General features: G+C 42.7%; 2 protein-coding genes across 2 annotated transcripts in view; one reads left to right on the top strand and one right to left on the bottom strand.

Annotated features, from left to right (window-relative positions):
* Positions 1–4,784, top strand: part of LOC137340126 (myoferlin-like) — a 212,238-nt gene extending 207,454 nt beyond the window's left edge. The window contains exon 56 of the mRNA XM_068002457.1: positions 4,009–4,784. Within this exon, the coding sequence (XP_067858558.1) occupies positions 4,009–4,044 (36 nt within the window). The 3' untranslated portion in view covers positions 4,045–4,784. The remainder of the gene's footprint in view (positions 1–4,008) is intronic.
* Positions 4,785–4,787: 3 nt separating this feature from the next.
* cyp26a1 (cytochrome P450, family 26, subfamily A, polypeptide 1) lies at positions 4,788–10,555 on the bottom strand. Its single transcript, XM_068002456.1, has 7 exons — positions 10,023–10,555; positions 9,245–9,469; positions 8,570–8,854; positions 8,257–8,406; positions 6,980–7,114; positions 6,638–6,793; positions 4,788–5,753 (listed from the first exon to the last, which is right to left on the bottom strand). Exons 1-7 carry the CDS (start codon positions 10,209–10,211, stop codon positions 5,409–5,411), a joined length of 1,485 nt encoding a protein of 494 aa, XP_067858557.1. The 5' UTR covers positions 10,212–10,555; the 3' UTR covers positions 4,788–5,408.
* Between the last annotated feature and the right edge of the window lie 7,357 nt (positions 10,556–17,912).

Raw genomic sequence — 17,912 nt, 5'->3', positions numbered from 1 at the left:
CAGGCATTGTTCTGTGATTTTAAAATGCGAAGGATTCGAAAATGTCATTTCCATACCGTTCACCTGACGAAGGAGGAAGCCTCCGAAAGCTTGTGGAATTAAAAATAAATTTGTTGGACTATAACTTGGTGTTGTAAAATTGTTTACAATTGTCAACCCCAGTCCATCACCGGCATCTCCACACCTTGGATACAAGCAGGTTTACACCTGAAGTGTCAACCTGCCCCCTCCCCAAGATGCTGACCAACCCGCTCCCCATTCCCAACATTTCTTGCTGCTAATAAAATTGGGGATGTAAGGCCTAAAATAAAGTCCTGTAGTCTGAACACTTATTAAAATCAGTCTTCAGACCAGATGATTAGAGTGCCCAGGAGAAAGATTAAATACTGTTTTTGATGCCCATGTTGAACTTGGTTAGAATGGGATAGGAGGCCAATGACTAAGGTCAAAATGAGAAGGAGAGTTAGTGGCAAGTCACAGACTGGTCAGGGTCATACTTGCAGACAGAAGAGATGTGTTCAATAAAATGAGCACTAATCTCAGTTTGGCCTCCACAATGTAGAGGTGATCACACCACGAACAGTGAATACAATATACTAGATCAAAGGAAATATACACATTGTTGCCTTGCATGAAAGGAGTGTTTGGGATTCTGGACAGTGATGGATGGACAGGTGTTATAATCTGGTGCAGTTGCACTGGAAAGGGCCAAGAGAAGCCCAGATGGAATTTGGGGTGGTGGAAAATTGAACAAAGGTAACCTGAAGGGACTAGTTGGAAGGGGAGGTAAAAATGTGTATGGCGGAGGAAATGGCAGAAGTTGATCTGGTGGATGTAGAGGCTGGTGTGGTGGAACGTGCCATGGATCTCTGCAGATTACAATGAGAGGTGCTAATAAATTCTCTGTTGATGAATCTTTTCCACTGTCAGACAGCACCTGATCTTCTGGTTGAAGCCTGTGCATCAAAAAATCACCTGGATAAGGACTTGCCTTGAGGTATTTTCCAAAAAGCTCACTGGTACCCAACTAAAGACTAACTTTCCAATTTTCTTCCTACCTTAAAGTGGTGACTTATGCTGGGGTACAGTTCCATGGGTGCCAACAGCCCTCAGTACCTCACCCAGGCAGTTGTCATTCATGTTTCTGCCTAAACAGTGAGTGTTGGCATGCTATGTGACTCTGGGAGGCATCACAGCCGGGTTTGGTCCTGACTTTATTTAAGACCCATATCTGCACACTTTCTGGACAGCAGTCACAGCAAAGTGATTTGTAGTGAGAACTTTTTTCAATCTCCTTAATCTATAAACACTGTGGACAATTGCAATGCTCTATTGTTACCCACACTATCAGCTAACTTGGCACTGGCCAAGAATTGATTCTCAAATCTTCCTGGTCTCTGGCTTATAGTGTCCATGCTATAATCCTGTACTTTGTGCCTTTTCGTCCAGAGGCTAGGCTTTTTTTCATTTCTTTTCCATATAAAAACCAATATTTCTTTCTGCAAGCATTGCTTGAATTGTCAGATGATCAAGGTTGCCAAGCTCTTATGAATACATTTTATTGGTTCAAAGTTACTGAACTATTAAATAAGTGAGATACTGATTTTAAGTATGTCCTGGGACAACTGTACTGTTCTGTCAACTAATTTGACTTGCTTGAACTGCAGTACTTTAATTTCTTAGTTTGCCATGTTAATGACCCAAAGCTCTGGCATGGAGTGGTAAGTGTAGATTTTTCCAGTGATTCCATGGTGGGAATTTTCTGATCGTTCTTATCAGAGGGTTAGATACTGAATGAAGAAATGTATTACCCCCATAGAGTGTAAAATAAATTGAACAGGTGAATTGCTCCTGGCTGCTTTCTTGTACCTGCCAGTGGCCATTCATAGAGCAGCATTGGTAGTGGGAGCAGGCCAGCTACCTGCCCAATGGGAGAATATGAAGTAACTTCAAAATGGGGACTAATAATCTCTGGTTTTACTTGAAAAGTGTACACAAGTATTTGAAGGTGTCATTTGTAGCTTTAGTAAGTTAACATTGCCTTATTTTCACATGGATTATTTGTAAAAGTTTTAAAACCACACTAACCCTTAAGGGGCACTGCCTTAAATATTTTGTAAACTTTCCTATTTCTCTTTCCCTATCTTTCATTCCTCCTCCCACAAGTCTTTCTTTGCTTTTTCTCTTCCCTCTACCTATGGTTTCCATACTCTTATTAACAGTGGCATCTTTGATCTCGGTAGCAGCTTTGCTGTAGAGTCTGTGCTGTGTTCCAGGGCTGTGCTGGGGCTGGTGGTAGTGCTGCTTCTCCTATCGTCTAACACTGCATCATCCTCTGTCACCTCTGAGTGAATCACTTCTGAATATAGGAACAGGAGTAGGCCATTCAGCCCTCGTGCCTGCTCTGCCATTTGATAAGATCATGGCTGATCTGTGATCTAGCTCCATGTACCTGCCTTTGGCCCATATCCCTTAATACCTTTTGGCTGATACAAAGCTATCTATCTCTCATTTAAATTTAGCAATTGAGCTAGTATCAATTGCTGTTTGCGGAAGAGAGTTCCAAACTTCTACCACCCTTTGTGTGTAGAAATGTTTTCTAATCTCACTCCTGAAAGGTCTGGCTCTAATTTTTAGACAGTGCCCCCTACTCCTAAAATCCCCAACCAGCGGAAATAGTTTCTCTCTATCCACCCTATCCGTTCCCCTTAATATCTTATAAACTTCGATCAGATCACCGCTTAACCTTCGAAACTCCAGAGAATACAACCCCAATTTGTGTAATCTCTCCTCGTAACTTAACCCTTGAAGTCTGGTTATCATTCTAGTAAACCTACGCTGCCCTCCTTCCAAGGCCAATATGTCCTTCCGAAAGTGCAGTGCCCAGAACTGCTCACAGTACTCCAGGTGCGGTCTAACCAGGGTTTTGTATAGCTGCAGCATAACTTCTGCCCCCTTGTACTCCAGTCCTCTAGACGCCCCGTTAACATGAGCACCTCAAAAACCTGTAGAAATTTCTATGGGTCACATTATAGTAGGATGGCAGAGTAATGATGGTTAGGTGTCCTTTGACTTTCCTGACATCCAAAAGTGCTGCTGCTTTCTCTTCCTCCAAGTAGCATACAAGGGATTCTAAATGGGACTCCCTGTTGTAGTAAGGGGGTGCTGGGAGCACAAAACTCCCAGGCGGCCTTAGAAACTGTTGGCCACAGTGAGGTTCTACTGCAACAGCAAATTTTAAGTTTTCTCAAGTCACCAGACAGAAATAGATTCCTTGCTCTTTTACAATACTTGCTTGTCCCATTTAAAGTCTTCATTTATGTAAAATGCTGCGTTTTTTAAAAATGGCCACTTTATTTGGTGCCTGCCTGCTACCAGCAGAAATGGAGGAAAGCAACACGTGGGCCAGAATGATGTCAAGGTCTGGTAAATATCATTTTCCAAACTGTAACCTGGAAATACATGTGAAGCAGAGGTAACCAGGTGTGGTGGGTCTCTGCCCCTTTCTCCACCATTGCACCCCAGAAATGGGCATATGTGGGTGCAATTCAGAGAGAAATTGGCCCTGTGTGAGTGCACCCTTAATGCCAAGTGTCCACTGCACACTTTGAATGTGAGTAGGGGCAAAGAGCTAAGTGGCTGAGAAGATGCTGTTTGACCACAACAGTGAGGTCATAGAAAGGTAAAATTGAATCCAGAATCTATATTCCTTTTATTGTGGGTGAGTCTACATGTTTCTCTTTATTTCTTCATTTTTTAAAAAAAAATTCCACTGAGGAGTACTTCAGATAACAATCTACAGCTGATAGTGTTCTGTTGTGTAATTCTTGACCCAGGTCTTAGATAAGCTTTTGTCTGAGCTTGTCAAATTAACAGATGACCTGCAGATATGCTGGAAAATGTGTTACTGGTTTGAGAAATATTAAATGAAGATGAGATGTTTGAGTTCAAATTGAAATAGTACTTTCATAGTGTTCACTCTTAATAATCTTGTGTTGTCTTCCACAGAACTATCTGTCCATGCGAATTGTGAATCCTGTCTAAGGTGCTTAAGATTGGCCGGTCCTCCCGCACCAGCGACACTGTTGTATAGCTCTGGTCCAGGAACATTCATTTTGTATGTCTACAACCTCGTGGCCTTAAGGGTGGAAATGAAGTGAGGTTAGGCGGGTGACAAGATCTACATTTACCAAGGTTAGGCAAGGTTCATGGGGTCATGACTGGGCCGTTTATCAGTGATTCCATGTTAATGTGCTGACCCTGCTGACCAGGACCCTGCTGGTTTTATCCCAGGGTTTATGCAATTGGCTGTTTGTTTAGCAGGTGCCTCTCTAGTTATGAAATACCAGGTTTTTTGTGTATTTGGAATGGTGAACTTTGCTGAAAAGTGTGTTTTAAAGCATAGCTTTTCAAGGTGGTCGGTTTGCTAATCTGTTACAGTATAGGTTTAAAACACACATGACGTGCAGATTATGGGATTTTCATAGAATAATATTTTCTAAAGTAGAACTTAATCGAAAAAGCACAAATGCTTCCACTTGGTTTGCATGTATCCTGCTGGAATCGAAGAAACCAGCGGTTAACATTCCGAGGACTATCTAAAGTGTCGCAGTATTGCATTAAGCAAAAGCTCCTGTTTGTTTTTTCATTCCAATTCTGCTGCATAAGAGTTTGGACCAAAAAAAGTGTAATTTAAATGCAAACTAAAGCATTATTAATCAATGTGTATTCCTATACCCTTTAACAAATGTAATGTTAGTTGCTAATAAATCATTTCACCAGTGCTCTATGGTTTATCTCCTTTTTTATTGAGTGTAACCTTGTTTAAAAATTCTTGATATAGGGACAGGCGCACACATTCTCATTCTCTTTCCCCCCCCCCCCATATATCCTCCTGATTCATAGCCTAGTGCTTGAAACGTACTTGCAAGGCAGGCAGCCGGTACTTTAAATTATAATATTTACACTCTGAGGCTTAACATAAATTAGCAGTTGCATTACAAAACTACAATGTATTTAAATAATTCATAATCTAAAAGCAGTGGTTTGAGAAGATTACAAATCTGGCAGTATAAAATAGCTTATTATTTACAGAATTAATTAAAAAAAAACATAAATGAGCTGTGTAAAACAGTTTGATTCTCATCACTGCGAAAAACAGCTGAATAAATTGTGGGGGAAATGTTTTCAACTCTACAAGATCCGGATGAAACTTTATATCTTAAAAATGAGATTAAAGCTTCTGCCAGTTTCATGAACCTACCAACTGACTTCCTGAAGGATATTTCCACCCACCACCCCCCCCCATACTTATTGCTATAGTGGCTAAGAGTGGACTCTTTACAAAATCTGGGTCCTGCTAATGTTGAGGTGGTGGGGTCTGCAGAGTTCTGGTGGGTGTGAAAAGGTCAGATTTTGTATGGAAACGGTATGAATTTTGTGGGCAGGTTGTCCACTGGGTATACGGTAGGATTGGTTTTCATTGTAGGAGGTCCATTTAAAAGTTCCCAGTCACAAGCCCTGACCAGCTCCACCGTGAAGATCTTGAGAAGGATCTTGGCGAACTCTTTACCCACACAACTCCTGGAGCCTCCGCCAAAAGGGATGTAGCTGAATCGGCAGGAATCCTTTTCCGGACAGCCCTCCATGAAGCGATCCGGGTTAAACTCGTCCTTTTTAGAGAAATTTGTTGCTACATCATGTGTGTCACAGATACTATAAATGACATTCCAGCCTTTTGGTATCTGATATCCCTGGAAATAAAATTGGTTTCATTATTTTAAAGTAATATATTTATCTACAATACAGAACTTAACAATCTATAATTATTGTATTTTGAAGTTGTTTGTGGTGATATTAGTATCCATACTATCATACACCTTGTAATTGAAGGGATGATTTTTTTTCACTTTTCTAAATATCATGTCCTTTTAAAAGTCTGAGACTACTGAATCCAAGTCATTCCTAATACCTCATTTCTTATTTGAGCCATGTATAGTCCCCATTAGAAGGCTGTGGGTTTAAACGATGGGCATGAAATGAGCTGCAAATTATCCAGTGTTATTGGCCTCTTATGTAAATGACCTTGTTAAATGTTGCTATTCAGAATCTCCCCAACCCACCCGCGTTTCATCACCCAGTCTGTCGTTTAAACATAAATGAGTTAAATCACAACACATTTGCAGACATATTTTCCCTATATCTGGACCTAAAAGCGCAAGGGATTGGAACTTGACTACCAGTGCCATCCCATAATGCAGCCAGTGATTCCTCCTGGACACTTGGTGTAATCTTAGTGGCTGAACTATGAAAGCTTTAATTATTTTCTCATGTTGCTTGATAAGTCCAGAAGGAAAATCCTTTGTAGTTTGCAACAGTTGCATGACACGTGATTCTTAAGTGTTGTATGGTGACGTTAAATACCCACTTAAAACCTATTGAGTATGGTTTCTGATTTAGGGACATTTACGATTATTAAACATTACAACATCTGGCGGTATTATAAATAATTGTGGGATAGTTTTGAATCGGTTTCTAAATATGCACAAAATTGTTTTAGGGGTGACTGTTTTGATAGTTTCAAACGGCTCAATATTTGTACAAAACCCTTATTTATGACCGTCAAATTTCAGCTTACGTTTAACACAAAGGTCTTTAGGGCCACGCGGAATCCTCCAGGGACTGGGGGACTCAGTCGAAGAGTTTCTTTGATGACGCTTCCGGTATACTTAAGTTGTTCCAGGACTTCAATGGTGATTTGTTTGTTCTCTTTAGCGTCGCTGTTCAGTAATCCCTGCAAATCCATTGAGAAACCACATTTAAAACCAAAAACAAAACCCGGGATTGGCGCTTAAATTACTCTCAATTTGCTGCTAATGGATTTTCGTTAGTACAACACAAAACGAGAAATCCGATCAAGGGGATCGATGTGAGGCGGGGAATGTGCTAAGTGACCTTTGAGTGGAATGCCATGCCTTACCTGCTCCTGCAATTCCCGTCTGACTTTTTGCAGCACTTCAGGGTGTAAGGCCAGGAAGGTGACCAGGGAGGTGGCCGTGCTGGCTGTTGTCTCGTGTCCTCCAAACAGGAGCTCGGTAGCCGATTCCTTCAGCTCCTAAAATAAAGAGGGGGGGAAACCCACACATCAGACACGTCCCAGGAGTGCTGGTATTCTACTCCTGTATCAGAGAAACTCAGCTTGAAGATCGTGAATGATCCGGTTTGCAAATGTTGTGTAAAGAATTGGTGCGAACTGCACCCGTAAACCCGACGGGTCCCAGGTGCGCAAAGTAATGTGTGTTTCTCATCTGGACATTGCACGCTGCCGCAGGGTGAAGGAAGCCGGAGTGAGCCTCGTCACTGGGCTTTAAACATCGAAAGAAAGGAAAACCTGTGTATGTTAGGTTTGTTCAAATGATGTATAAAATCAAGAGTTGCATGAGCTATTGGGCAGTGTCCTTGGGCTGGGACGGTGTTGTGCTGAGTTTGGGATAGACCTGCTGGGACTGAGCAGCGTTCGGCTGGGGCTGAGCCTGGGTCAGTGTTCTCCCGGGACTGGACCTGGGTCAATGTTCTCCCGGGACTGGACCTGGGTCAATGTTCTCCCGGGACTGGACCTGGGTCAGTGTTCTCCCGGGACTGGGGCTGGGCTAGTGTTCTGCTGGGTCTGGACAATGTTCTCCCGGGGTTGGGGCTGAGCCTGGGTCAGTGTTCTCCCGGGGTTGGGGCTGAGCCTGGGTCAGTGTTCTCCCGGGGTTGGGGCTGAGCCTGGGTCAGTGTTCTCCCGGGATTGGGGCTGAGCCTGGGTCATTGTTCTCCTGGGTCTGTACAGTGTTCTCCCGGGGCTGAGCCTGGGTCAGTATTCTCCCGGGGTTGGGGCTGAGCCTGGGTCAGTGTTCTCCCGGGGTTGGGGCTGAGCCTGGGTCAGTGTTCTCCCGGGGTTGGGGCTGAGCCTGGGTCATTGTTCTCCCGGGGTTGGGGCTGAGCCTGGGTCATTGTTCTCCCGGGGTTGGGGCTGAGCCTGGGTCAGTATTCTCCCGGGGTTGGGGCTGAGCCTGGGTCAGTATTCTCCCGGGGTTGGGGCTGAGCCTGGGTCAGTGTTCTCCCGGGGTTGGGGCTGAGCCTGGGTCAGTGTTCTCCTGGGTCTGGACAATGTTCTCCCGGCACTGGGGCTGGGCTAGTGTTCTGCTGGGGTTGAGCCTGGGTCTGGACCGTGTTCACCCGGGGCTGGGGCAGAGGCAGGGGCAGTAGCTTTACCTGTAAACGTAGAGGTTGGTCGCTCTTTTCTGAGTGTTCAATCAGAAGCTGCAGAGCATCTTTGAACTGACCGGTGGCTTCACGTTTCGCCACCTTTTTCCTTATGTTTTCTTCGATTTTCGCGTGGATTACATTCCGAGCCTTCAGTCCCTGTCACCAAATAAAGGAACAGCCTGTTACCCCGGGATTTAAAGGTGAAATTCTTCAGTCTCCCCGTCCTTTAGTTACTGTGGGTGCAAAATCCTGCACTCCATTTATACGGCCCTAATTCCCCCCCCCCCTCCCTTTCTCTAACCTTTACTCCCGATCTTACCCGGTATAAACCGCTGAACGGCACGTCGATGGGTAGGGAGAAGAGATTGCGAATCATTTCCTCGAAGGCCTCGATGAGCTGCTGCTGTGTCTGCCGGTTGGTCTGTGCTGGTTCGAAGCCCAGCAGGATCCGCATCGCGATCCCGAACATCAGCCGCTTCATCTCGGGGTAAACCAGTACGCAGGAGCCGCTCTCCAGCCATCGTCTCACCCCGGCCCTGATCTCCTCGCCCATCACTGGGATGTAGTTTTCCAGAGCTTCTCGAGAGAAAGCTTTCAAAATCACCTGGGGGAAAAAATAAATGCATCCGATTAACCCTGCAACTGGAAACCGGCACTTATTGCCCCCTTTCTATACTGAACATAAACTCAAACCACCACAGTTGTGTATTTAAAAACACTACTTAAAAGAAGGCACTTTTAAAAAATTATGTAATAGGCAACTAATTATATTTGGGGGGAAATTAGCTCCAGAAATGAGTGCAATTGGACTTTACTAACCATGGGTTAACGCAACTGGTTCTGTGGGGTTTCCTGTTAATACTGTTAGTTTAGCTTGAGATTCAGGCACGAAGTTTGCTTTCCGAAAGACTTTTTATACACAAAATCTTTTAGACTCCAACATTTCCCAGTTAATGGATCAGATGTGGGGCCGTTGTTCAGAGTGCGCACTTACCCTCTTCCTGTGTTTATGCTGGGAATCGTGGAGACTGGACAGGCAGCCGGCTCCCAGGATCGTCCTCACGGAGGCGGGCCACTGCACAGACACCAGCTTATGTTCCCCCAATAAAATCTGCTTCACGTTCTCAGCTCCCATGATCCGCACGGTCGGGCTCCCGAAAAGATGAGTCTTGTAGATGTGGCCGTACTTTCGTACTTTCATCTTGAGGAACTTATATCTCTGTAAATGGACGCATGTTATCGGTTAGCTGCGATTAATACTCAGAGACCTTTCTGGGTTTAGTTTACAGGTTGCTAGTTAATTTGTGCGATTCCTAAACCGCAGGAAAAAAAAACTTTAAACTGCTTTTAGAATACTTCCGTTGTAGCTTGATAAAAGAGACAAAACCGAATCAAACTGAAGCAAGGTTAACCTGGCGCACCGTGCAAAATAAATCAGTTTGGCAAATATTCAAACAAACCGGGTTGTTGGTTTTTGCACAGCGACGCTTGCTGTTAAATTCCTGTGCTCTTATTAATGACGACACACTGTAATGCAATTCTCAAAAATTACTATGCGCCTCTATCAGAGCTGGGCAGTGCCTACCTGTTGGTACAAGTGTTCTCGCTCCAAGTTCGCAATTTGTTCTCATCGTCTCAAAACTTTAAAAAAATTCTACTCTTATTGCCAAGTTTACCGTTTTGCTCTCGGTTTCTCTCAGACGGAGTCGCGGATTTGATATGGCCCCTAGATTTGAAAAATGGGGTTATTTTGAAGTAAGTGAGGGTCTCACCTGCAGGACCAGCTGGAGAGTCTCTCCCAGGAAGGGCAGCCCCATGGACCCCGGAGGAAGGGGTTTTTCACAGCTCGGGTCCCTTCCACTTATACAGTAAACTTCCCACAGCTTCACGGCAGCGAGGAAGAGCGACAACGGCAGCACGAAAGTGCACAGGAAAGTGGCACAAAGTGTAAATAAGACCATTTTAACAGCAGCAGGACGTCCTTCCAGGTCTCAACCTGCAAGTATTGTTGTTCTCAGGATGAGGCGAGTGAGGCTAGTGAGTTTCCCAAATGCTCACACTCCAGGTTCAATCCTCCTTATAACTACTCCAGGTCTCAGCCTCTCTTACCTTGGTCAGTTAAATTAGTTCACACAAAGTTCATCTTTAATTGTGTAGATTGTGCCATCCCTCTGACTCCGCCTGTTTCAGTGACGCTGCCCAAAAATCTTTAACCCATTGTTAGCCAGAAGTGGAGCTATCCATAAAGGAAGTCGGTTTATGATCGCCTAGATTTATGATCGAGCTCCTCTACTCTCGTGATACGTGGCTTCGGAGACACTTTATCAAATCTTTTGGAAGGAGGAGCTCAAGTGTTTGAAAAGGATCATTAAAGTCAGAAGGGAGGCGAGCACATTGGAGCTCATAAATGTAAGGACAGAGATATCTGCCTTTGGGGGAAATATATTCCATTCTTTATAGTGCTCCCGCGGGCAAATTTAATTGTTTTATTAAGTCTGTAATTTGTTCCCTATAAAGTACATAACCCGCAAATTGATATTGGCAACTGGTCCATAAACTGTGGGTCACATTTACATTTACCCCACTGACGTGTTGTATTTATTGCACAGAGTGGGTTGTATAGAACCTCAGTTTAAGGAACCTTTTCATAACAGCATGATGTCTTAAATTTAAGATTATACTAAACTTGTCACGTTGATCCCGGCCGCACCTAAACATTTAATGAAATCTAATATCAACACATGAGCAACGTAATATCTTTGGATATTTAAGAATATATATCTGAAAGGCAATTTACCAGAGCTGAAATCTGTTCATATCGATAGTGTGTTTAATATAGTTAAAAAGTTATGATTTCAATAAATTGCTTATTCCCCGTGGTCACCTCGACTCGCTCGTCTCCATGAGGATTACGCGCTGTGATCTATAGGCTGGACCTGAGATTAACTAACACATTAATCAGGATGAAGAAATACAATTTTTCAAAAAGTATTCTTGCATGATTTCCGGTAAAAAGCCGGGCTGAGATTCCAAGTAGTTGAGTTTTGTTCTGGATTGGTTCCTCGTCCCACCACTCCATGGTCAGAAGGGCCCTGATGCAAAGATTAATTATGTCATTGTTGTAGAGCCAAGCTTCGCATTGACGTGGCGCAGGGGCTGAGTGACAGTTATCTAAAATAACAGCCTGGCCTGCCGTTCACCCCCGACTGCAGATTAAACCGCGCCTTTGGGTAACTGTGAGAAATAACTACAACGTCATTCAGATGTGAATTCCTAAAATTATGATCCCGTGCTAGCCCTAGGTTCAAACCCAGGTCAGCCAGGCAAAGCAGTGGAAAAGCAAGGTTATATCAGAAAGTAAACACGGCCGCCGTTGCCACCCACAGTTTTATAGATACGTTTACAGCAGCTATAACCCGGCGCAAAGTATATGCGCGGTTACTCGTCTGCAACGCGGAATGAGAATCCGAGTTGCTGCTCTTTAAGGGAGGTATTGGGTTCCTCGAAATGATCGAAATGTGCAGGCAAAATACAACTCCGCTGCCCCTTGTTTGAACTGCTGCATTTATTTAATTCTAATCTGATTGCTTTTAAATTTAATTACAGAGCCACAAATACTTCGGACCCTTTGCAGCAACTCGAGCGTGTGCACACTGAGCAATGAGCCCGAGAGCCGCCCCAGTCTGTTTAATCGATACAGTGCCAGGTTATTACAATCCATTCCAAATAAACCCACTGATCAGTTAATATTTTGTCACATCTTGTCACATATTAAGACAGTGATGGACAGATATCCTCTACTTCCCGCTAGTTCTACGGCTCCAAGATGTTAACTCTTGCCGACCCGGTGCTATCTACCGGAACAGGTCACATCAGCTTCCCGGGCACCGACATACCATCGTGTTTTCTGTGGACCCCTTTCAAGGATGGTCTGCTTATTTGAACCAAAAGCGATGTTGCAAATAGTTAACTTAATCAAGACACAGCCCAAATAAGGCCCACACCCGGGGGTTTATTGAAGCTTTACATCTGTTTTATAAAACTCCTAACCACTTTATTAGTATTTCTCTGGCGGTATTTAAGCACACGGATTCCCATTGCCGAGTGGCAAAGGAAGGGATCGCTTTACAGGAAGCGGGTCCCGAAATATAATTGAGCAGAAACCACATCTCATTTACGGTGACGGGATATTAAAGTGAGTCACTATGTACTATTGCGATACAGTGAAAGAAGAGCTGTTTGGACTTTTAGCTGGAAGTGGTTAATGTAAAAGTGTCCAGTATTACACGGCCAGCTGTTTCCAGTCCATCCACATCCATAAACAGGTGCTTTTCTTCCTGAAGTTCAAGTCTCGATCACTGTGTACTGCATGATGTGGAGATGCCGGTGATGGACTGGGGTGGACAAATGTAAGGAATCTTACAACACCAGGTTATAGTCCAACAATTTTATTTTAAAATCACAAGCTTTCGGAGATTATCTCCTTCGTCAGGTGAGTGAGTGAATAAGAGGTTCTCAAATCGCATATCTTATATTAGGCTGGGACACCATCACACCAATCATAAGGTGTCATTGGTGTTCAGACAGGTTAGCCACGGAAAACAGTAGGTCCCAGTTCATGTCACGCTACACATAACCCCACCAGCAAGGGGAAAAAAGTTATCTGTTTTTAATATTCTCTCTCTCTCTGCCTTTTGGGTCTCTTTCTCTCTGTGTGTAATTTGACACAATGTGTATTCAGCATGCTGGGACCTACTGTTTTCCGTGGCTAACCTGTCTGAACACCAACGACACCTTTTGATTGGTGTGATGGTGTCCCAGCCTAATATAAGATATGCGATTTGAGAACCTCTTATTCACTCACTCACCTGACGAAGGGGATAATCTCCGAAAGCTTGTGATTTAAAAATAAAATTGTTGGACTATAACCTGGTGTTGTAAGATTCCTTACATACCGTGTACTGCAGATCACTCTCTGTATTCAGGGGGTAACATTCAGCCATCACATTCCAGCCATTACAATGCAAATTATAATTGTGTGCAGACTAATAAATAATGAATATTGCTACCTGCACCGCTGATGGGGAGGGAGGTAACAATACTTACAGCGCTATTCAGTTGCTAATTGTCGGTTTGAGTTCCGTTTCAGTGAGAAGACGAGTCCAGATCAATCTGTTTGCGCAGCAGATGCAGTGTCTTACTAAACATCCCAATTAATCCTTTAGTTACACCCACTGTTACACCTTTCTGGACAATTATTCAATCCGTTATTCAAATCAAATACAATTGTTATATTTTACCATTCTGCAAATCTAATAATTGCAGAGAAGGTGATTGAATGTAGAAGATGTGACTCAGAGACACTCAGCGAGGGATGGACTCGGCTAGTGTGTGGGAAACGGTGTGACCGATTTTACATCAAAACACAGACAACGAGAAGTTAATGAAATTGCTACATTTATTGTTGAAGCATATAATAATTAGCATTTTATAAAATCATGACAGAAAATATCTTTTATTGTCATTTATAGTGCACGGTTCACCACGGCTGACATGTTTTCACCTATGCTAAAATGTTATAAAATGATACGCGCAGTCTCTGTGTAAGAGTAGTACTCAAGATTCAAGCAGGAATGGCTGTTGTGCTCTGTGAATATTCAGCAGTAGGGATGGTCTTATAGATGAGCCTTTCACAATATGCACCAAAATACCTCTGATTGTGCTTCGCCCATTATCACCAAGTTCCGATTGTCTGAAGAATAAAGATGACTATGGAAGGCTTCAGACAGAATCCAACTCTTTGCGAATGACTGGAAGTTAACACAAAACGATACACAATGCTGCATCTCTTGTTTACTGTAATACATCATTAAATACCAGTTACACCGTATCAAAGAAATCAGAAATTTGAGCTTCAGACAGTGCTCTAAATGCAGATTCAAAAGTAACTTTCAAAGGGGAATTGGAGATATACTTAAAAAGGAAACATTTGCAGAGCTATGGGGAAAGAACACGGGAGTCGGACTAATTGGATAGCTCCTTCAGAGAGCTGGCACTAGTATGGTGGGCCGAATGGCCTCCTTCTGGGCAGTATGATTATATAAGCGCATTCTGCTAGTTGAAATTCATTTTTTTGTGCTTTCCTGAGTCTTATCCATGTTGTATGGTGTGCCTCGGACACCACAAGGATTTCGATTGCACATTCAAGAAAAATGACAATTTAATCCTTATTTATTGCTCAGTAAAATAGTATCACAGTGAGGTATCTTTTGAAATATGTTTGTCGCTGTAAAAATCTGGTTCGGCACGGGATTTGTGTGGTTAAGAGCAGTAAGACACGGCAGGGTCACGGTGCAGTTAGTGTTCCTCTTGCGCTAACGCCGCAATACGTCTCTTTCAAAATGATATATTTACTATGCGCCGTATACCTGATCCAAGTATAGCATTCCAATGTAGTAACTCATTTCACATTATTTAGACTAACACTGAAAATGCAGGATTCTTCAAGCATAACCTTCCCAAAGGCCAATGATTTCCGTGCGCCACATAGCAACCGTATTTTGGTGATATGTTAGAAACTTCTTTCGTTTATATTTAATTATCAATGGCTAATGGAATGAGATGGCCATATTATAAATGTTACTTTCACATTTAACTGTAACAACTTTAAACCAAGCATAGTTGGTAATGCGTTCGCCGGGATTCGATTGCAGATCCTCAAACTGTAATTTATAAATGTCTGCCTACCATAGTTAGTCAAATCTGTCTTTAAAAAGGTATACAGACGTCTCATTGTTCGGCATTCGAGCGGTAAGGCTGCTCTCTTTACAGAGCGGAATGGACCAGTTATTTATTAATCAATGTTATGCTCATTCAGTTATGGTCGTTTGTTTGTTGGGTCCCAGCAGATGGCGTAATTATGGGTTGTAGCGACAATTCATAACAATGATGATCTCTAAAGGCAGTCGCTTCCTTAGTGGACTGATATGGAATGAAATTAGAGTTTGTCATTTAAAAAGTGCCGTGCGGTGTTCATAGGGATTGTCACAACACGCGGTAATCTGCAGTATAATAAAAACAAGTATTTTGATTCATGGGATTGTATTAATGACAGATGATGTGTATTTTCTGAGCCCATTAGTTGCAGGTGAACCTATTGAATTCAGCTCGATGATGTATTGTGTTTGCTCCTCTCTGACCTGGGTTAGCCTAGAGGTGAGGTGGGTGACTTTTCAGTCTATAAAAGTTTACAATAATGTGTGAAGTGTAGTTTGATGCCGGGGTTCCTGTGGATTGTCACTGAATGGCCGCTCCTATTTGCTCCCCATAGCAGGGGATCACGTGGCTGTTTTTGGCCCCGAGGCTTGTTCCCGTTCTCAGCCAGAGCTGACCGGAATCTGACCTAAACGACGGACCGTGACATTTGCGTGAACTTTGGAAGAAACTTCGTCAAGTTCACTGTCCGTCAAATAAACAGATCCGCGAGAGGGGGTGTTGGACGCAAGACAGCACCGAAATTCCTTATTATCTGTTGCCCGCACTGATCTGAAATCGTCGCTTATCAGAAGATAAGTCTGAGTCTTAATGCGTCGATAAGTCTGAGTCTTAATGCGTCGAACAGACCAAATCCGCGATGGGATTGTCTTTATCTGGATTGTAAACTTTCCCATTTTCTGCAGACAAACAAACCGTGATGTTTCATTCGCCTTATTTGGCAATTACGTTTAATATTAAACAATTATTAAAAAGCGAAATGAAATGATTTATTGGTTTCCTACAGTACTGTAATTACTTAGTAGATTTTATACGTTGAAGTCTACCAAGAAAAATGTGTGGATGCTGTGCTGGGAATCGCAGACACCTTTTGAAAGTTGTAATGTGAGCTGTGGGGCAGTCGATCTGATGGAGATTTTTGGGGGGTTTATACCATGTATCAACTCAGCTTTCCTATCGTGCTGTTGAAAAGGCACTTCACAGTGAAAATCATGCCTCAGCTTTCAGCACATGCTAAAGTAAACATAATAACCATGGTACTTCTCTACCGAATGTGAATGTATAGGAAACTAAAAGGATAACCTAACTCAACACATATATGTCTGTTTACATAGATATAGCCGGGCCGGCGGCTTGCTGGGTAATGTGCACGAACACAATAACAGTATTTTATGTTTTTTTTCAAAATACTCACACTCAACCTATTCAATTTTATTTTCATTCTGCTTCTCACCGCTATTGGGCCCGATGTAAACCACTCACACGGCTAAAGGTTTCAGGAGCCGGCATTACAAACCACTCGCCGATTCATTTCTACCAAGTACTAATATACTGTCTTGCTGACCATGAGGATTCACCTTAATGGCAAGGTCACAAAGACACGTGCTGCTAGTTCATTGAAGGGTCAGCCAATAATACAGACAATGTAAACTACTCGGACAAACAAGGTCTACAGTACCAAACTAGCCGAGACCAAAGACAGCAAAAAGCAGAAGGCACCTGAGAAAATAGCTCCCGCATTACTGACCCAGTTCTCTGGTCAGTAAAACGTTATTTTTTTTACAAATATTTGTTAAATTAATAATAAATAATGCAACCCCTCCTTCTGCTTTGTGGCAGTCCTTCACGCGAGAAGTCATCAGGTTCGTACATCAGTGATTAAGATGTTTGTTTTGCTTACTACTTTCACAAATGCATCAACTGCTAGTCCGATGTCCATTGAATCCTTATACTCTTTCATACTTTACACTTTACGGAATGCTCTTTACTTTACAATAGGCCATTGGCAAATTCTTCAGATACTGTTCAGTGACAGGTGTCAGCCTTGGAACTTGAAATGACATGTTCAGGGTTTTATATTTATGCTTCCACTGATGGGCTATCACTACTGTATCACACATGGAATGGGAAGTTTCAATCAAAAGGCTTTTAATGCACTAATTTCGCAATTGTATTTGTCTAGGAGCACTCCCACCTCTGAATCAGAAGATTGTGGGTTCCAGCGCCACTCTAGAGGCCTAAGTACATAATCTAGAGTCACACTCAGAGCAGTACTGAGGGAGTGCTGCACTGTGGATGTAAAAGACCCCATGGCACAATTTGAAGAAGAGTTCTTCTTAGGGGAGTTTTTCCCCATCTCCTGGTCAATATTTATCCCTCAACTAACATCACTAAAAAATGATTATCTGGTCATTTATTTCATTGTTTGTGGGAGCTTGCTGTGCGCAAATTGGTTGCTGCTTTTCCCTACATTACAACAGTGACTAGTCAAAAGTATTTTATTGGCTGTAAAGCGCTCCGAGACATCCAGAGGTCGTGAAATATTAATGCAAGTTCTTTCTTTAATTCCAAACACAATTTTAACACTGTACTGTGAGTAGAAGGATTGGTGATACATTTGTAAGTACCTTTTTTAAAAAAGAAAACACAATGCATGCGCTAAACAGAAAAATAATCCCATTTACCTCTTGAACAAATTGGCAGTTAGGTAAATTCTAGTAGAGGGATTGATTACCTGTGGCTGTTAAACAGAAACAACGGTTCCTATTTTAATTCGATCTTAATTTATTTTACTTTTGAGCGCTAAGTGTAAGTACGGGGTCACATTTATCTTTCCCTTGTTTGATATTGTGATAAATTCAAACTAAATGACAGTCGTTTGATGATTC

Source organism: Heptranchias perlo, chromosome 21 (assembly GCF_035084215.1).
Source record: "Heptranchias perlo isolate sHepPer1 chromosome 21, sHepPer1.hap1, whole genome shotgun sequence".
Taxonomy (NCBI): domain Eukaryota; kingdom Metazoa; phylum Chordata; class Chondrichthyes; order Hexanchiformes; family Hexanchidae; genus Heptranchias; species Heptranchias perlo.
The sequence above is the reverse complement of the archived record's forward strand: the minus strand, read 5'-3'. Positions and strand labels throughout refer to the sequence as shown.